At 49.1% G+C, this 20,972-nt stretch overlaps 2 protein-coding genes and 1 long non-coding RNA gene across 4 annotated transcripts in view; all 3 read right to left on the reverse strand.

The window, feature by feature from the left end:
- Window positions 1-4,321, reverse strand: part of IGDCC3 (immunoglobulin superfamily DCC subclass member 3) — a 111,087-nt gene extending 106,766 nt beyond the window's left edge. Inside the window, exon 1 of the mRNA XM_083713133.1 lies at window positions 3,770-4,321. Within this exon, the coding sequence (XP_083569259.1) occupies window positions 3,770-3,848 (79 nt within the window). The 5' untranslated portion in view covers window positions 3,849-4,321. The remainder of the gene's footprint in view (window positions 1-3,769) is intronic.
- Window positions 1-20,972, reverse strand: part of LOC310831985 — a 372,207-nt gene that overhangs the window by 255,532 nt on the left and 95,703 nt on the right. The gene's annotated exons all lie outside the window — the stretch shown is intronic.
- Window positions 10,277-20,972, reverse strand: part of IGDCC4 (immunoglobulin superfamily DCC subclass member 4) — a 75,817-nt gene continuing 65,121 nt past the window's right edge. For both annotated transcript variants that reach the window (XM_083713066.1, XM_083713067.1), the window contains exons 19-20: window positions 14,921-15,082; window positions 10,277-13,912 (exon numbers count right to left, since the gene is read on the reverse strand). In XM_083713066.1, coding sequence (XP_083569192.1) covers window positions 13,388-13,912; window positions 14,921-15,082 — 687 coding nt within the window. In that variant the 3' untranslated portion in view covers window positions 10,277-13,387. The remainder of the gene's footprint in view (window positions 13,913-14,920; window positions 15,083-20,972) is intronic.

The following is a 20,972-nucleotide window of genomic DNA, read 5'->3' on the forward strand; positions in this document are numbered from 1 at the left end:
CCAGAGGCCTTTGGTAAGCCTACAAGCAGGACCTGAGCACAAGGGCACTCTGCCCACTTGTGATCTCCTACATAATGCCTCTGACAGTGGAGGAAGAACATTGCCATTGTGCCTAGTGGCCAAAGTGACATGTAGCCACTGGTAGCCTTGTCCTCCTGTATGAACAGCCACCAGCAACAATGGATCATGTGATGATTGTGCTGTAAAAGGTAAAGGGACCCCTGACCATTAGGTCCAGTTGTGACCAACTCTGGGATTACGGCGCTCATCTCGCTTTACTGGCCGAGGGAGCCAGCGTATAGCTTCCGGGTCATGTGGCCAGCATGACTAAGCTGCTTCTGGCAAACCAGAGCAGCGCACGGAAACGCCGTTTACCTTCCTGCCGGAGTGGTGCCTATTTATCTACTTGCATTTCATGCTTTCGAACTGCTAGGTTGGCAGGAGCAGAGACTGAGCAACAGGAGCTCACCCTGTCGCGGTGAGCTCTGAGCAACGGGAGCTCACCGCCGACCTTCTGATCGGCAAGTCCTAGGCTCTGTGGTTTAACCCACAGCGCCACCCACGTCCCGATTGTGCTGTAGGAGTTCCCAAAAGAAGTTGTAGGGTGGGGTTGGAGAAGGGACATAGCAACCTCCTACTTTCCCCGTTTCTGACCTAAATGCCCCCTTCCTCCTGGCTATTCAATTCACATAAATTTGGAGGCCGGGCAGCAAAAAAAAGTGGGGGGGGCAGTGGAGAATGATGGCAAACAGGAGGAGCAAATGCTTGCAATCATTGGCAAAGGTTTCAGCTCAGCAGTTCCAAGGGGGAAATCCCTGTAATGTTTTTGCTGTTCTGCTTCAGTCCGGTGGGTGGTGTTAACTAACAAGTTCCTGCATTTCTTGAAAGGTAAAAGCCACACATTGCAATAAAGCCTCCTGCTTTCGAGGATCAGGAAAAGAACACTAATCTCATGCCCAACTTTCCATCCTGCTATCCTTGTGGCTGTTTTAAGAAGGCTGTTTCTCCCAATCATGTTTGTGCAACGGCTTGTGATTTTGCTGCCTTCTCTATCAGTGGCTCCGTGCCATGCCTGCTTGGCTCAGAAGAAAGCCCCTGCAAGTCCAATGGATTGAATCGCAGGTAAGCATGCACAAAATTGCAGCCTTCATCTTCCCTCCCGTCCCTGGTGCATGCAAAGGAACAAGGCAGAAAGAGAGTGCCTCTGAGCAGGCGAGGCATTTTTATCCCCCATGGCCCACTTGGGAGAACATTTTGCAACTGTGTTTTTTTTAAATATGAATTTAAAGGTGGCTTTTCTGCAGACACGTTAGTGAACATCCTTCTGGAAACTGGTAGGGAAAAAACATTTTAAAGTCCTATTATGTGTAGTAGAGGCTTTTCTCCAAGATCCCTAGTCTTCTCATCAGCATCTTTTCAAGCACATCAACTTCGACTGAGAAAAGGTCTTCCTGACTCCAGAAAAAGGCCAGCACAGCCTAACATCTTTCCAAGAGTAACCAACCAGAGACCTAGAGCAGCACACAAAGACAACAGCCCCTCTCTCCATGCAGCCAATGTGGCACAGTGGTAAGAGTGCAGGTCTAGGGCCTGAGGAAACCAGGGTTCAAATCCCGCATTTGGCCATGAAGCTTGCTGCACGACCTTGGGCCAGTCACTGCCTCTCAGCCAAATCCAACTCACAGGATTGTTGTAAGGATAAAACAGGAGAGGGGGGAGAACCATGTGACCACCTTACAAGCCTTGGAGGAGAGATGTGGGATATAACAAACGCAAGGGAAAATAATTCAGCTCAGCATATGAACATGGGAGTTCTCATGACCAATACTGTTTACATAAACAAAAGCATGCCCTATTATTCCAGCTCGCTCCGTTTGCTATTACCCATATACATTAGCTGGAATGAGAGAAGTACCCTGTTTAGATGGCAAGCTTCAAAGTCCAGCTAAGAGGCTTTATGAAGGTCCACGCTGGGGTAATCTTAAGAGTTCACCTTGCTTCCCCTTCCAGTTCTGCTGTCTCAAGCCACTTTCCTTTCCCAGGAAACGCTCTTGGCGCATTTGCCCCTTGTACATTTAAAGTTTCCTTTATGCCTTTAACGTTAACCATCCATTGCACTCCTATGGATACCTCCCAATTTGTACTGGGATATTGCCATCCCAGATAAGAACAGTAAGAAGGAGAAAAAGCCAGCACATCCCCATTGATGCCTGCTTTGTCCCTGAAACCCAAGAGTCGGTCCCACAACAATTTCAGCAATTCTGTGTTTTGAAAGGAGCAGGGAGAGTGGGACTCGCAATACCCACTGACTCCTCCATACCCATTGGGTTCTCTGGACTTTCCCTCCAGCAAACTGAAGACACGCACCCCCTGCTTGCATCCCACTTCATACTAAAAGGGTATCTCAACCTCCATACTCCACAAACCCCTTCTAGCCCACGATCGTAAGGACTAACCAAAATCGGACCATACCAAATGTCCATTTAATCTGTCCCCAACAGTGCCGATCACATGCTGGGAACACCCACTGGGCCAAGACCGAGAGAGCCACCCCCAACTGCCGAACCCCGGGACCTGGTGGCAATCAGAGGCACCCTGTCTCTGGGAATCAGAGGCGTCCTGCCTCACCACAGCACTGGTACGGGGAGAAATCTCACTCTCCACATGGCCTATTCTCGTGGCTCAAGCCTGCATTAACAATGTACACTGCTCCTTACCATAAGACCCAACAGGACCTAGGAACAGAGAAAGGGAACTTACAGCGAGTCAGACCATTGCTCCACCTGGGTCTGTACTGCCTACACTGGCTGGCAGCGTCCCAGCTGAAACCCTAGAGAAAGGTTCTCCCTGCCCTACCTGGAGAGGTAACCAGGATTTGAATCTGGGATCCTTCTGCACGCAAAACAGATGATCACTGTACTGTACTGTACTGTACTGTACTGTACTGTACTGAGCTACTACAACCACTATATTTTTTTGGTAAACGAGATTAATTAAATACACCAAAGACGGGTCAGGCAATAGCTACCAGTCATTGTGAAGAGGCATTAGACCCCTGGAGCCCAGACGCTGGGGAAAGATGCCTTTCTGAGCTTTGCAGAGGCATCTCTCGCTCGTTAGGCAGCGCTGGAATCAGAGCACCAGGGCGCGATTTCGGTCTGGTCCGAAGCACAGCGCTCCTGATGCTCTTAAACAAAGAGGGTGCGGAGGAAGGCGAGAATGATTTTATCATGTGCAGAAGCCTTTATCCTAGGCAGAAGGGCGAGCGCAGCTCCTTCCCTGCAAGAGCTGGTGCTTCGCCCAGAAGCGCCTCTCTCTCAGCCTCTCCGTTGTGCCTCTGAAGGAGGCGAGGGAGGCGGAGAGAACAGGCGGATCGCGGTCGTCGGTTTATTTACTGCGACTTGGCACGTTTCCCTCCTTGGAAGAGGACTTGTTGACAGACCCATGTGCTTTCCAGAGAAGGGGAGGAAAGAAGGGGAGAACCACGCGCGCACCCAAACGCAGCCGGAGAGAAGCCGGGGAGGGGATCGCGCGGCAACAGCCCCGTCCGGAGCTTCGGGGTGCGATTGCCATTTCCACACACACACACATAATACACACCCCGAGAAAAGGGCTCCCCCGTTCCGTCGAAGAAAAACAAAGTCTGAAAAGGGCGCACACCCAAAAGTTGAAATCTCAGCGAGTCAGAGGAGGGGGCTCCCTACCCTTCCTGGAGAATCGGTGCCCCCCTCGTCCCCCTGCCCCTCCGAAGGGAACCCTGCGTGCCTACCTGCTGCCAGGGCGGCGGCGGCGACCAGGAGGCAGGCGAGCGAGCAAAGCGGCGGCAAGGGCCAGCCGCGGGGAGCCATTGGCTCCGGGAAGATTGGAGATGTCCTCTTTCTTTTCCCCGCGGGCGGGTTCCCCCGAAGCCTTCTCTCGACGACGAAGCCCCGTCCGGCGCGGCTGCCTCGCTTCTCTCCTGGGCGAAGCAGGCGTGGCGAGGAGCCCACGGAGCCGCACAAAGCAGCGGCCGCGCACGTGCGCCCGCCGCCGGGCCCAAATACGAGCGCCCTCGGAGCCAGGCCGGGCCGACGATGGGTGCGGGGATCCGACCGTCCGTCCGTGGGGCAGGCCGAGCCTAACGCCTCAACCTTCGCCTCGAGGAGAAGCAGTAGCGGCGGCAGCGAGGACGGGAGGAGCCTGCGCGGCGGCGAGGGCCGCCTTGCGCCATCTTGCCGGACGGGCAGCCGGCCTGCCTGCCTGCCTGCCTCTTCGCCGGCGTGCGCTCTGGCGCGGCGGATCTCCCGGCGCCCGGCTCGCCTCTCCTGCCTGCCAGGCGGCGCCCCAGCAGTAGCAGCAACAGCAGCGCCGCCGCCTTCGAGCCCCCCAAATCTCCTCCTCCTCCTCCCGCCCCGCCCCTCCCCTCCCCTGGGAGTCCCCAGCAAAGGGGGCAGAACAAAAGGCGAGCCAACGGCCAGCTGGCCGGCGCGCTCCGGCTTCCCTCGCTCCTGAGACGGGACGGACCCCGCCGGCCAGCGCGCACGGCCAAATAAAGCTCCCCCAATGACTTCCCTTTTTTTTTTTTTTTGGCCGAGGAGGGGGTTTCCTTTAAATTCTGCTAGGAATCAAAGCAGGGTTTTGGGGGGGGGGCTGAGGGTCTCTGCCCTCCCCAGCGCAGCTTTGCAAAGGCTTGGAAAGCCTTTCTCTCCCCCCCACCCGCTCCCGTTGCAATGGGACCGGTAATGGGGTTGCCCCTCTTTGTGGGTCTGCAATGTCTGCGCCCCCTCCCCTCAAAAAAGAGCCCACCCCTAAATAAATGCACAGATTCCACCCCCGGCCCCGTGAAAACACACGCAGGGATTTCGTGGCCCGCGGTGCAAATGTGAGGCAGTGGGGGTTTTGTTTGAGGTGGGGAGGGGATAGAGATGATTATTTTGGGGTGGAAACGTTAGTTGGGGCGGTCGAGGAGATTTTGCACCAGGGGGTGACGGCGGCGATGAGTTGCGCTGGGTTGGAGATTCCCTTAAGGGGGGAAATTTCTCCTCCGGATCAGCAGCGCTGTCGAAAGTAGCAACTGTGGTGGTGTTGGGAACTGGACGGTGTCAAAAAATCCACACCGCTGAAGAGGTGTGGCCGGGCAGGGGGGTTGCAAAGACAGAGGGCTTGATAAAGGATGAAAACCCTTCTACAGTTTCCCAGGGACTCCCATACGCTCCTCCCACGGGCAGGGGCAAACGAGGACCTCTGCGCCCCGAAACTGAGCCCGGGCGTCCCACAAGACCTGGTACTAGAGACGGGCGAGAGTAGAGTAGCGGTCAGCGGAGAGCAGGTGCTGAGCTAGGATTCAGGGGGTTGAGAGAGCGCGAGAGAAACAAAAGATGCTCGTTTGACATTCAGACGTTGCGCTGCAGCCCGGCTTGAAAAAGAAGATGGTTGTCGCGGGGGTGTAAAGTAGGGGTACTTTTGCATGTTGGTTGCCCCCCCCCCCCGCCCCGTACACTGTTCAGTATTGAACAGAACGAAGGCCGCTTCCAGTGTTTAAATCCGCTCCTCTTTTACATTAATGAGGTCTGGAGCCTTTTATCTTTAAGAAGGACCACAGCTCAGTAGCAGAGCATCTCCTGTACCTTCAGAAAAGACCCCACGTTCAATCTTCAAGTAAGGCTGGGGAAAAGCTCTAGGCTGAACCTCCGGAGAGCTGCTGCCAGTCAGTGCAGGCAGTGCTAAGCCATATGGACCGAAGGCCCGCCTTTGCCGAAGACTCTGTTTGGAGCGGAGGCAAACTGTGGTTCATTGACAGAGCACATGTTTGGCGTGCAGAAGGTCCCAGGTTCTGCCCTAGAGAACTGCTGTACTCCTGTCCTGTTTATGGTCTCCCTCGCTCCCGTTCGGAAACCTGAAGAGTCACTTCAGGTCAGTGCAGAAGGACCAATGGTCTGACAGTGTAAAGGCAACAGAGGCGTTACTTAGAGCCTAAAAAGTCAGGTTCTGTGGGAGCCTACAGGGGGCGCTCTCGGGGGCTAAAATGTCCCAGTACTAGGAGTATTGTGTCCAGTTCTGGGCAGCATAATTTAAGAAGGATATTGACAAGGTGGAACGTGTGCAGAGGAGGGTGACCAAGATGATCAAGCCTCTGGAAACCAAGCCTTGTGAAGAACAGTTGAGGGAGTTGGGTATGCTTAGCCTGCAACAGAGGAGACTGTGAGGAGATCTGATAGCCTTCTTAAAGTATTTCAAGGGCTGTCACATGGAAGAGGGCGTAAGCTTCTTCTCTCTTGCTCCGGAAGATAGGACCCAGAACCAACGGATTCTAATGACAAAAGAGGATATTCCAGCTAAGCATCTGGAAGAATTTTCTGACAGTAAGAGCTGTTCGACGGTGAAACAGACTACCTTGGAAGGTTGAGGGTTCTCTTTCACGGGAGGTTTTTCAGCAGAGGTTGGATGGCCACCTGTCATGGATGCTTTAGTTGAGATTTCCGCATTGCAGGGGGTTGGTCTAGATGACCCTTGGGGTCTCTTCCAACTCTACAATGCTGCTATCATTCTGTGAGGACTCGGTGACAGTTACCAGGTCAGGGCTAGGAGTCATGTCGGCTACAAAAATGTTGCATGTGCTCATGTGCCAATATTGTATGTCGTTTTCAAAGGGAAAGCTGCCATCGAAGCAAAGTCAACAAATATATAAAACTAAGTTTTAAAGCGGGGTGGGGAGACAGATGCCGGAGTTCCTGTGCAAAAGACCTGGGACTGCTTGTAACGCCCGCTAACAACATCCCTGCAGGGCAGGCTGCTCCCCTTATTCCTAATGAAGTCTTGGGTCGTCTGCCACTTAAATCGGCTGATCCCGACTCCTTGCCTGATGAGAGAGGTAGGCATGCTTCTTTCTAGACACCCCTAAGTTTCAGAAACCTCCAGCGCTATTTTCATAGGATTGTATTGCTGGGAGGAACCCCAAGGGTCATCTAGTCCAACCCCCTGTGATACATGGTATCCCATCCAATTTGAAACCGTGCCGGACCCTGCTTAGCTTCGCAAGCGTGAGAGCAGTTTTACTGCTGCGCTGTAAGAAAGATCTCCCTTCTCCTCCGGAGCCAGAAGCGCCCGAGCTGCGGAGCCTGGGGAACGTACCCAAGCTGGGCTCCGGCTCCCTATATGCCACCCTGTCCCGTCCCCCGTCCCCCCTCTCTCTCCAGTTCCTCTGAATCACCTCTAGCCGGACTAGATTGTATTACCAAACAGTGAGCGGGCGCCCCTTGCAAGGGAAGAGCAGACGAGGGCGGCTCTCACTTCGCCGGAGCAGCTACTGAATTCCACAGCCGTCGCGAGCAGATTAGACCGGCGCTTGCAAAAACAATCCCAGCTGCATCTGGAGCAATCGCACTTTCGTGGATAATTAGGAGGAGAAAAGAGGGAGGGAGACGCGGGCGAAACGAGGCTTTCGCTGTTCTGGGGAAAAGACCAGTGTTGGGGGGGGGGGTCTGCGTCTTTGGCAAGGCCAAAACTGCATCGCGCAGAGGCATATTGCAAACCTTTTGCTGCTGTTGTTCAATGCGAGGGCCACTTTCCTTGGTGGGGAACCTTCGGGGGAGGGGGCACATGCCGGTGGCTGCCAACCTGTCCCATCAAATCATCCCCACTGATCCCCAGTGTAGTTGCAAATTCAGAGGTGCAGGGTTGCTCCATGATAGTCACCGCCAATTCCCCTCTAAAATTATGCAACCATCCACGATTATACAAAGATCTTATAATTATACAGTAATAATAACTAGGGATGCATTGCAAGGATCAGTGCAGATCTCCATGTGTTGCCTTTCAACTAGCTCTGCTCTTTTCTGTGCGCATACGTGGGTATACGAGAGCTCCCATTTTTTGGGGGGGGTGACTTAAGTTGTGTTTTCCATCAAGTTCCATTGCATGTAGCAGAAGTTGCACATCATTCTCTTGAAAAGGAAGCACGTTGTGTTTTCAGTGTTCCTTCGCTTTGGAACATCTGGACGCAATTCAAAGTGCTGGTTTTGACTGATAAAGTCTTGTGCAGCTCAGTACCCCAATGTCTCAAGGGCCGCCTCTCCCCATACGAACCAGCTTGGACCCTGTGATTGTCATCTGTAGATGGGCCCCCTTCATGGAGGTCTGGAGGGTGGCAACACAAGAACACACCTTTTCAGTGATGGCCCCCCATTAGTGGAATGCTCTCCCCAAAGAGGCTCACCTGGCGCCATCATTATACATCTTTTAGGTGCCAGGCAAAAACTTCTTTTTCATCAGCTCTTTGGTCTTTTTGTGTGGGTGGAATGTTTTCATCTAGCTTTTTTAAAATAGGATTGTCTTTTAGATATATGAATATTTAATGCCATTTGAATGACTAGGACACTGAAGACGGGGACTCTGCAAATAACCTTGCTGCAGAAACACCAGCCTCCGAGACCTTGCTGCAGAAAACCAGAATCCGAGACCAGGGAGAAGAGTCGGTGGAAGAAGATTGGAAAAAATTTAAAGACTATTTACAGAAACATTGTAAAATTAATGAATGTTATAAGGATGCTGGAATGAAGTTATATGGCTTTAGCAGAAATGTTATAAAGAATTAAGTAAAAATAGATTGTTAATGGGTCAAAGGGGAAAAAAGTAAGGTTAGATTGTGTTAAGATAAATTATAGGACAAAAACTGAGAACGGTGGATAGGATTTGCTGAAATAGCTAACTGAACTAGAATACAAAAAAAGGGAGGTGTGAGGAGGTCGATGAAACAAGTAAATGAAGGATAAGATATGGAAATATTGGATGTGTTTTTAATTTTTTCTGTTTTTGTTTGTTTTGTAAACATAAGTAGTGTTTTTTGTTGTTGTTTTATGTATTGTAATGTATTGTTTTGTTTAACTTTGTTTTCTTTCTTCTTTCTGTAATTCTTAAACTTTTAATAAATATTACTTTAAAAAAAAAAAAAAAACAGAAACACCAGCCTCTCTCCACCACCTGCTTTCACCCAGAACACTGCACAACTGCCACTGATGCTTCTCCCAAGACTTCCAATTTGGGAGCCCATCTGGGAAAAAAGAAATATTAAAAATAGATTGAGATGTGAGATTTCCAGGGGGGAGGTGGTGGTCAGGAGAAGGATGTAGCACCCTACCCCCCTGCTGTCCCCCCCCCCCCGGAATTTATACCTCCCTGACCATGTCTAATGCTGGCAGGAAATCGGACCTGGCTATTTCGAGGAGTACATCCTGTGAACACCCCCTCACCACCCCAGTAGCTCTCAGTAGAATGCCCCCCCTTTCTCATTCTGCTTTTTGTAATTAAGTCCAACATCTGGTTTACTTTCTTCCCTAACTGTTGCTGCACACAGCAGATGTTTTCATCCTGATGGCCACACCAGCATGTAAATCTATTTCCTGAGTGGTTCCAGTTCATTTAAAACCTATCAACATGTATGTAAATAACCAATGGGCATGATGGAGTTCATTAATCTGTGATTGGCAGGTCCAGCGACAGGGTGGAGGGGCGGCTTCTAAAGCCAGACCTGATTTAATATCCCCAGATCTAATGAAACCCTCAAAACCTCTGGTTTTGCTTATTTCCCCTTCAATCAAGTGACAGGGAAAAGCAAAGAAGAAGGCAGAGGAAGTGATACCAGGTTGAGTCTCTTCCTTGCCATGTTCTTTCTGGGAGGCAGAGGGTGGAACCCCCCAGGAGACATGGTTCCTTGGTCAATGGGCAGGGGCCCGAGGGCACTATGGGTTTGTCTGAACCCTTTTTAAAGCCTCCAAGCCAGCAGCTGCAGGCACACTTTGTAAAAGTGAATTGTATGATGATGATGATGATGATGATGATTTATACCCCGCCCATCTGGCTGGGTTTTCCCAGCCACACTGGGTGGCTCCCAACAGAATAATAATAATAATAATAATAATAATAATAATAATAATAATGCAATAAAACATCAAACATTAAAAACTTCCCTAAACAGGGCTGCATTCAGATGTCTTCTAAAAGTCAGATACCGGTAGTTGTTTATTTCCTTGACATCTGATGGGAGGGCGTTCCACAGGGCAGGCGCCACTACTGAGAAGGCCCTCTGCCTGGTTCCCTGTAACCTCACTTCTCGCAGTGAGGGAACCACCAGAAGGCCCTCAGAGCTGGACCTCAGTGTCCAGTGCTAATCCTACCCACCCATTGAAATGAAAAGTAGCCATGTTCAATGTTCTGAGTGGGTTAAGCCTTGGCTATGACTCATAGATACTTAGTTAACTTATATATTTTTTACAAAAGAATAAGAACAAACACAGCAAAGGAGCAAAAATCTACTGCTTTTATTCTTCCTTTTTTTAATAAAAAAAAACAAGCATGAGGTAGTTGTTGTGTTAAGGAGGGGGGGAAAACACCATAGAGAAATAGCAGTACAAATGCTACACTAGAGACACACACTACTAGATTTTTTTTCCTTTTTCATATAAAAATTAAATAATATAAAGATGCTCTGAGGAAATAAAAAATACATTGTCATACATTAAAAAGGAGAAAAAAGAGAGAGGCCAATACCTAAAATATTAGGTACAAGAACCTAGAGGGCCCCATCGCAGCAGGAATTCCTCACCGAGCCCACAGTGAAATTAACAAGAGCCCTAAATGGACCCCCGTTCCTTTCAGTGGGGCTGAGGCAGGAGGGCTTCCTGCCTGGAAAGCGGCCTGTGTTAACACAAACATCCAGGCTAGTGAGGTGACCCAGTTGCTGGAGATGGTTCTCTATTTTCGGAACAAGTTGTTAGAAGCACTCGCAGAGTGTGTAATAAGTGGCGGCAACACCTGCCTGCAAAGAAAGGGCCAGCATCCACCAGAAACATGGGGGCAAGGGGATGGCTGCTTTCCTGCTGATGATGAACACAGAAAACATAGGGAAAGGACGGGAGTGGGGAGCTTTCTCAGCCCCAGGGCCAGATTCACCTGTGGGTAACCTCCCGGGGGCCGCATGCCAGTGCTGCATGGGGGCCAGAGGCAGAATGAATGGAGGTACAGTAGGCTAGATTTAGAGGTGTGCCAACTTAAGGGGTTCCTACAGCCCCACCTGCCCCTCCGCATTCTCCATGAGACAAACAGGAGGCAGTATTGCAGTTCAGGGACACAGCTCAGCTGGGCAAAAGCACCTAGGAGGGCTGCATTGCCAGATCAAGAGGCCCATGGAGGTGTGTGCATCTTTGACCCCCCCAGGACTGAGGCTCTCCACCCCCGTGGAAAGGCTTTCAATGCAAGGGAGGAAAAGCTGACCTGTGGTTGTGAGCATGTCAGCGTGAAGGCTAAAGTGAAACTGTTGTCCGGGCCAATAAAACCTTCATACCACTTGATTCGGCTGAACCTATAAACCGGCCCTAAATACTGCAACTCTCACATAAGGTGAGGGAGCAGGGATGTTCCAGCAGCATTGCAAGGGGCACAGGGGTGACCCTCTATTCAATCAGAAAAGTCAGCATTGGTAGAGGATGCAACCCAATAGGATGCCTGCCTGGGAGGTGGAGGGAGATCCAAGGAATAGGTTGAGCGTTTCGGAACAGTTCCACAGCCCCACTGTGCCCTCACCCCAACGCTTTCCTGCTGCTGGATGTTGAGGGCCAGGTTGGTTGGGGCTCCTTTTAAGCACCAGAAGAACACCAGATGAGCTGCGGTGCAGTGCACTCGCAATACCTGCAGGCTGAATTCTACGTGCTGGTAGTAGAAATACATTACTGGAGCCCTTGGACCAAAGGCAAGTGAGAAAGGATCATCATATTGTTCCCTGGGCCCTTTTACTGGCCCTTTTTACATAGGTGGTTAAACTTTTATTCTGCTTTTGGGGCAGGGGTTGATAAAGGTGTGTGTGTGTGTGTGTGTGTGTGTGTGTGTGTGTGTGTAGTGCCCAGTTTCAGTTCAGAGCTTCTAATGCACACTTGATGCACAACACAACACAGTTTCCTCTTCTACTTCAGAGAGGGAGATCCAACAACCTCCCAGAAACTGCAGAACTGCAGCTTTAACTATCCTGATTGCTGTGTATCACACACTTGGAAAATGTCACCAGGAGACAAAAGTTTTAAGCTGAAAGTAGGTTGAGAGAGGTGACCATTCAAATGGCCTTCCATGCTGAATCAGCTCTCATCCCTCTGTCTGCCGCGGTGACTTCTCTCTACCTGTGTTTTTAAGTAGAGTTCAAAACAAGACATGCACACGGAGGGAGGCGGTCGGATTTCTCTAACTATGTTATTTCAACTGAGATCTGTTTGAACAAAATGTGCATTTATGTTATGCTAATGCAAATTCATTTTTGGCATTTCCAGTTACGGATGCCATTAGGCATGGGGGTTCTATTTCCTGTTTTTAAAAGTAGGGGTAAAAGCATTAATTCTGGATAGTTGATATTTAATATAATTAAAATATTCCTATTGGGGTAAAAAAACACACGCCTCATCACATAGTCTTTAAGACTTGTAAAAAGCATCCCCCTCGAGGCTGAATGTGGAAAGTGCCCCTTTCCTCCTAATCTTGCATATGAAATAAGCTGAATTGGTGCCAGGGGTTGACAAAGGTATCCCTGCCCCCCAGTTAAAGGGCTCAGCAGCTACAAACCAATACCACCATCCTTGCACGGGGTGGTAGGTTGAGGGAACAGCTTAGCCAGATGAGAGGCAGTGCACCCCACCTGTTTAGGCCCTGTGTCAGCAAAGGGAGACCCTGGCATAAGAGATCCCGGGTCAGTTTCACAAGTCACACAATCTACTGCTCCTCTGCAAGGCCAGATTGCCAAAAGGCCTCATAAAAGCTGGACCCAAAGACCTGCTTACTTTGCGCCATACACTGGTGCCAACGTCAGAAGGGAGCAGCGCTCATTCCATTGCACCAAGGCTCCTCCTGGCTGCATGGCAACCACCAAAAGGGTTGTGTGGGCTGGAGGGAGGAAATCCTGGTGGGATGAAAACACCCTGAGGGCCTTGTGTGGCCCACCCTGGCCCTTTGTGACCCCAGAATACCAGTCCCTGGCACCTCCTTGACCCTCAGCAGCCACATAAAATCTTTCCAAAGTGGGCGCTGCAGGAGAACTGCTCACAAAATAAGACAGGCAGCAGCTTCTGGGGTCCTAACGCAAAGGCAAAATACTTGTGGGGTTAGGAGGTGGTCTCCACAGTAAAAACGTTTGGGAGGCGCTGCTGTACCTTCTTACAGGAACACAGGAAGCTGCCTTATACGAGTCCATCTAGCTTGGTATTGTCTACTCTGTCTGGCAGCAGTTGCTGTCTGGGGGTTTCCAGGCCCTCCTCCTCCTCCAAACCAGGAACTGTGAGGCTATTTAGTACCATCGAGGGCTAAGCCTTATTTAATAGGTATTACGTTACTTCTAAGCTCTGCTCTGGTCAAAGGTTTATAGTCAACGCCCTCTTCAAAGATGGTGGACGCAGGCCACACTCTCAAACACTGAGGGTGAATTGATTATACTAGAGAGGCTGCTACACAAGAGGGCCTGTGACTGGCCTGTGGGGAAAGCCTTGCGCAGGTTGGCTTGCGCATCTTCTCCCCCTTCTGGAAGGGAGTCATAGTCCCCGCTCTCAGCCGAGTCCAGGCTTTGGCCAGGCCTGGGGAAGCCAGTGTCTGTCTCAAGAAATTCAGCGGCCATCTTGTGGGCCTGTCCATCTATCCTGAGCAACACACTGTGGGCGTCAGGGTCACTCTCATTTTCTTGGTCCCGGGACACTTTGGTGAGGCTCAGGCTGGGGGACGCCTGCCGTGACGAGTCCTCCGCATGGAGGTGTTCCCGTTCGCAGTCCTCAGAGAGAACAGGTTCCCCGTCCAGCACACAAAGCTGGGAGTCAAAATCTCGGTCAGAGGCTGAGAAGTCGGAGTGGACAATGACCTCTGCTTCCATCTGGTTGAGGCTGCTGGGGGCGTGTTCCTTGTTCGCATCGTTCTGTATTATGAAAGAGACAAGCAAAGAGTAGGAACAGTGGTGAAATACTGCAAGGTGTGTTTATCGAAAAGCAGGAGGTGCATCTTGAACAAACGCAGGATGAGGAACACCTGGCTTGACAGCAGAACATATGAAAAGGATCTGCAGATCTTAGTGAACACAAGCTTAACATGAGTCAACAGTGTGATAGCAAAAAACGCAAATTCTATTCTAGGCTGCATCAACTGAAGTATAATGTCTCTGGGCCTTAAATTGAGGCTCATACAACAAAAAGTAATATTTAGAATATACTGAACCCCATTACGTTTGTGTTAAAAAGTGCTAAGATATCTAACTGCTAGAGATGCAACCGGGATAATGCTTCTCTAAAATATGTGTTTTTTCATTGTCCTATATTGAAAGGTTTTTGGCAGAAGATAACTGAAATTATCAACAGAACTGCATGGAACAACCTTGCATTTACAGAGCAAAATATCCTCTTGAATTATATACGCAGAGCATGGAACCTTACGAAAGGACAATGTGGGTGGACTCTCTGTGCCCTTACCACAGCAAGAAGACTGATACTGATGAATTGGAAAAATAAAAATGTGGCTCCCTTCTACGATTAGATTGAAAACTTATACAAACATATGAACAACTTGCATATAAACACAGAGTTGAAATGGGCAAATTCAATGATATTTGGAATCCAACCTTACAAATACTGTAACAGGTTAAGATCTGGTGATGTACACACACAAAAAAGTATAACGTCTAGATCAAGGGAAATCACTAGAGTCTGAGTCAGCCAAATTATGCTGACCCCTGGCACCAACCTGGGGAAATTCCTATGGGTGCTCTGTTGACAGAACACACTTTATCCTGGTAAATAGTCAGCCAGGCATTCTGAGGAGAAGCCAGGAATTTAAATGTAACTTCGCAGTCCCCAGTGTTATGTGAGCCCTGCAAACAAATCTTTTCCTTCTTGTTCCAAACAGCAAGAATCCCCCTGCTGGGAATACACACCGTAACAACCTCATAGACCAGTGCTTGCAGCAAGACCTTTTGCCCTCCATTGGACGCCATCTTCAATGATCCGTTCAAAGCCATGGTGGGATCTTTGGGAGCTGCGTCTCCATAGCCAGCGATGCTGTTTGCCCAGCTGCTCAGCGATTTCTCCCAGGGAGGCTACAGAATTGTAAGGAAAAGAAGGGACATTATCTCTGGTGCCACACAGGAAGATCCAAGGTCTGTGGGTGGAAATAAAGCCTAAGGGTTTTGGGGACACTTTGCTGCTGGGATTTGCAAGGCAAATGGAAGCAGTGGAAATAAACAAAGGTAAACTAAATGAACTTTTAGTAATGCAAAAAAGGAAAAGGCTGTTCCTTGCCAGCCTTTCCCAGATGTTTCAGACCACAACTCCTGTCAGTCCTAGCCAGCACAGCTGTCTAAAACATCTGGAGGGCACCAGTAAGGCTGCTCTTCTCCAACCAGTTTGAAGCCCTGGTGAAATAATGAAATAAAGGCTTTGTTTCCACTGAGGTGAGTCTTGGCTGAGTCACTTTGGACTTAAGGTAGCCAAATGCAATAAGGAATTAATCCCAGCACATAATTAGTATGTCAGGGAGAAAGGTAGTCAACAGCTGCATGACATGCTAGCTTTCTAGGTGAGGGGATTAAAACTTTTTTTATTTTTTTGTACAGAGGAGTATTCAGTGATGTGAGCCCTCATCTGCAGTCTAGCACTCTAGTGAGAATGAGGGCAAAAAGAGCCTCAACAAAGTGTATATGAACTCTTGCAAAGCGTTCTACGCTTTAATGAGTTTCTTACCGCTTAGTGACTTGTAACAAAATAAAAATATTAAAGACAGCTGGGTTAATTGCTTTTTTTAAAAAAGCAACAGAAACAGAATTTTGCAGTCTTCTGAAGTTAGACAAATTTATTCAGCTTTACATCATTTCTTCCCCTGCTAGGTTCTGAATTTCTCTGGCTTTGGCTCACATGTTTCAAGTCTGCCTTTGCAGACTTAAGGAAACTAACTTGCTTGTTTGTTTGTGGGAGCGGGCAGGATGGAAGAATGAGTTTCTTGTCTTTCTGCCCCTAGGTGCTCAGCTTTGGACTAGTTTGGACCAAGTAAATTCATTCACAAGGATACATGATGTATGTGTTTCAAAAGGCCATGGGTTTTCTTCCCCTGTCAAAATCGCCAAAAGGAAAACAATATCAGCTAGGGATGGGCTCCTGTCTTTGCAAATAGGTTCCCTTGTGTGGAGACAACAGCCAAAACCTGACTAGAGGAGGAGGAAGAGGAAGAGGAAGAGGAAGGCAGCAAGATGGGAAATGAAAAAGTGAATTGGGCTGTTAACCTGGCAGGAGAGAGAGAGAGAGAGACAGAGAGAACGAACCACAGGCATGTGAGAGAAAGAATCAGGCAGCAGTGATGCTGCGACATTTTAAAATAGGAGGCTGGCAGTCCTGTGGTTTATCTTGCATTGGATGATCTCCTTCAAGAGGTTTCAGCTGCCTGGCCAAATCCTGCTCACTCCCCCCAGCCCCTGATCCCAGACTCAAAAACTATTGCTTCATAAACCAGGCCAAAACCTGCTCCTCTGCGGCGTTCTCCAATCCCGTGAGCCACAAGTGTTAGCCTGTTTGCAAGTCTAATTAAATTATACAGCTAGAAGAGAACTTGTCCAGGCTCCTTTATCCTCTCCTCCTCCTCCTCCTCTCCGGTTTGCCATAAAAACTACCACGCACAACACTTTGGGCCTTTGCCTGGCCTTTCAGAGCTTGAGCTGGTTAGCTCTCAAGTTGGCCTTTTCCAGATCCCAGAGTGGGACGGTTTCTCTGGGTGCTGGAGGCCCCCAGCTGGGGCAAAAGGACTTGCTTTCAGGTGTTTCAAAAGGTACAGAGGCTGCTGTTCCCACCCACCCACTCCCCAACCTTCCCATGAACTGGAAATTGAAAATGGCATACCACAGCCCTCCCACTCTTGCAAGGAGGACCCAGGGAGGCCTCCATATCCACTGGCAATGCCAGGGTGTTGTCTCGCCTTCCCCTCCCACCCCAAAGCATGCCAGGTCCTGCTCTCAGTACCCCCAGCCCTATTTCATATCTTTTTTTTTTTTATAAAGATATTTATTAGGGTTTTTTATAAAAAATACAAAAATAATAAACAACATTCCTTTTGTCTTTACAAATTTTCAAACCTTTTTGGACTTCCTCACGTTTCCCGTTCACACTTACATTGTCAATACATTTTTCCAAGCAAATTATCATGTAATTTATAGTCGCTCTTTTAAATGATAAATAACAATTCTTCAGCAATTTTGTTTTCTAAAATCTCACTTATCTTCCAGTTCAAATCCAGATTAGTGATGGCCAATTTTTTGTAATCAAGCACCCTTCTTAACATTCCACCAAATTACAATATTTTTGTAAATAAATCTTAAATTTCCTCCAGTCTTCTTCAATCTTTTCTTCTCCCAAGTCTCGGATTCTGCCGGTCATTTCCGCCAATTGCATATAGTCCATCAGCTGCATGCCCTATTTCATATCTTAGAGGGGGATCATAGGAATCTATCTTATCCAAAGTCAGACCATTGGTCTATTGAACTCAAAATGGTCTACACGGACTGGCAGCAGCTTCTCTTCCGGGATTCTGGGAAGGAGATTCCCCCAGCCATTGGGGATGGAACCTGGGGCTTCTGCATGCAAAGCAGATGCTCTAAAGCTGACCTATGATCCTTAGTCTAAAGCTGCCTTATACCAAGTTAGAGCCTTGGTCCATCTATCTAAGGTCCAGGGCCTTCTCAGTGATGGCTCCGACCTGGTGGAATGCTCTGTGCCATGAGACCAGGGCCCTGCAGAATTTAACTTCCTTCCGCAGGGCCTGTAAGACAGAACTATTCCGCCTGGCTTTCAATTTGAACCTGACCTGATCTTTTGTTCCCCTTCCTTCCCCCCTCCCCTTTTTGTGAAGATTGCCCGCTCTGGGAGCCCACAGCTGGTTCTCCCTTGGTCTCCTCGCTGGCCCAAGTGGGACTAATTTAGCCAGCTAGCCCTGGTGATCATCTAATGTTTATTGGATGGATTTCCCCCCTAAATTGATTTTTGATTTTATTGTTATTTACACTTTATACCATATTTTATGCTGTTGTGGTTTTTTTTAGCATCAATTAAGTGTTTTAAATTTTGTGGTTAGCTGCCCTGAGCCTGGTTTCCTGAACCAGGAAGGGTGGGTATAAATAAAAAAATATTATTATTATTATTATTATTATTATTATTATTATCATCATCATCTCAGTGCTGTCTACACTGACTGGCAGCAGCTCTCAGACAGGGATGCGCTCCCAGTCATGCCTGAAGATGCTGTACATTGAATTCAGGACCTGTGTTCTAGCCACTGAGCTACAGACCTTCAGATTCTAACACTGGATTATAAAGAGAAATGCAATCATGTTTTAACTCTGGGGGGGGGGGGAGAGAAACAGGAGGAAGGATTAGAGTAGAGGGACCTTCCCTGACATCTGCTTAGCATGCTGCTGTTCTGGCACGGAAACAGTGGAGCGGGTGAGAAATCAGAGTGTGATGCTTTGTAACTCGAGGCTGACCTTGGCTCAAGTCAAGCTGACCTTGTTTCCACGTCAAAAGGTGGAGGGGAGCACACCAGATGTTGTGTGTTTCTCTCGTGCCGTGACCTTTCCATGGCATGCCGTTGTCAATAATCCAGATGGGAAGGGACAAGGAAGGGTGAGCTGGGCACGTTAAAGAGCCTCCTTGTGCCAATCTTATTGCCAGGGCAGCTGGGCCAATCTCTTGGCCAAGGACCCCTTCCAAGCCAAGACTAAATCAGAGCGCCTAAGACTCTTAAGACGAGCCCCTCAGGGCCCTTCTCACTCTTCAACTCACAGTATGTCTAACTCTGCACAACGCCCCCCAAAAATATGCCACCAAAAAGTAGGACCAAAGGGGACACAAGTAAACATATCCAGATTTATAGGCATGGAGGCAAATTTAGAAACGATTGCTAAACATTCAATAGAAATACTTCTCACCTTGGAGGGGAGGCCTGGGTGCCTGCATGGCTAAATTAGGGTTACCAGACGTCCCCGTTTCTCGGGGACAGTCCCTGAATTTGTGAATAAGTCCCTGGACAAATTTCATCCCCGGAATGTCCACGGATTTCATCTAATGTCCCCGGGAAATGCAGCAGTGGCAGTTTCAGCAGCCCGGAACAGTTAGCTCTGGCTGGCTTCAGGAGCTGCTCAGAAGTCCCCATATGATGGTGGTGCAGGGGCTCTAAATTGCAGCTTCCAGGCTGCCTCCACCTTCCCTTACCCCAGCAACTAAGCTGTGAAGGGAGGCTTCATGCTGCCTAAGGGAGCAGCCTCCCAACTCCTACTTGCGTGCAAGCAGGAGCGGGGAAGGGATCTCTCAGTTAGGCAACAGGAAGCCTCCCTTCCCAGCTGAGGGATCCCCGCCCCCTCCTGCTTGCACGCAAGTAGGAATGGGATTGGGGATGCTACAATGGGAAGGGAGGCATTGTGCTGCCCGAGCCTCGCTGCCGCCACCACTCTCAGCCCTCCTTCTCCGCCTTCCATGACTGACCCACCGCACACCGCTTCCCCACCACCTCCACCACCACCAAAGAACCCACAACTCAGGGGCTGCCCAGGCTCATGGAGAAAGGAGATAGAAGCCTCAGAGGAAGGGGAAATGTGGTGGTTGAGGTCAAGGCAGCAGCCGCCCCTCTGCCACTGCCATCGCTGCAGTATCAACATCCCCGAATGTGTAGTAATTAATTAATTAATTAAGTGTCCCTGGATTCATTGAAAAAATTCTGGAAACCTTAGGCTAAATCCACTGTCCAGGTTTGCTAACTGTTGATTGGCAGCTCCAAGGTTGACTCCCACCAGGTTCCTCCTACTATTCCTCTGCGTCCAACCAGCCCATGACAAGGCCTCATGTAGCCAAAAAACAGGCGTTTCTAGACTTATCTTCCATTAATGTAAAAAACGTTAAGAGGGGCCCTGCTAGATCAGGCCAGTGGCCTATCTAGTCCAGCCTGTAATCACAGCAGCCCCAAGCAAATACCCATGGGGAACCCACTGCACATCACTCTAACCCCTTTTAAAGTTATGCAGCCTGCCTCTCTGATAAGAAGGTAGGCAGATTGGGGCTGGCTGAGTTTGGATCAGATGCTACTACTTAATCCATTCCAGAAGACTGTTCGGTTTCCAAAAAGTTTGAAAACCGAGGATCAATGGGGTGGCTGCAAAGCCAATGGGGGGGGGGTTAAAAACATGGCTCGGAAGCCGTTTGGCTTCCGAAAATCGTTAAAAATCCAGAGCAGTTACTTCTGGGTTTTTGGCATCCGGGAACCAAAACATTCCAAAACGGAACGTTCAGGAACCAATGTTTGACTGTATGGGCCAGATCTTGGTTAGGCAGCCACATTTCCTCCCCTCCCCCAAACCTCATAGATTTGCTTTTAGAAAAATAACAACACAGACCCTGAGCTTCCCAACCCCCCCTTTTTTTGTAGATATAAAGTGGAAATCACACCCCAAAATCTGTCTCAAAATAAGGCCGGGAACAACTGGCACCTGTCAATAATGGTTTGTGTTAAGGAAAATGAAAGACAAAGATGAAAGCTGCATCTTTTTACTGGGCCAACTGATGGTTGGAAAACCAGAAAACTGTGGAGTTTCAGCTGTTCCTTGTAGCTGAAACTGACCAGCAGCTACATTAAAAACCTAATCCAGGCTGGGTTGGTGGGTTAGCACAGACATCAAAGCCACCAGGACAAAGGAAATGAGTTTGCAGCAGCAGGATTAGCCAGCAGGGGCCTCTCAGTGGGTGTGAAAAGAGAGGGGTGGGTGAGGACTTTGAGATAAATGGATAAACACCCCTTCCCCATCACTTGCTCAAACCCCAAACAGCTCAGATGGAACTGCGAAGAAGAGTTGCGTTCATCCACGTTTTCCAAGATAATCTGGGGTCTCAATGGATGATGAAGCCACATGGAGACTCTCTTACACAGAGACTCTTCGAAGGAGGGCAGGCCTCTTTCCT

Source organism: Podarcis gaigeae (assembly GCF_964106915.1).
Source record: "Podarcis gaigeae genome assembly, chromosome: 14".
Classification (NCBI taxonomy): Eukaryota; Metazoa; Chordata; class Lepidosauria; order Squamata; family Lacertidae; genus Podarcis; species Podarcis gaigeae.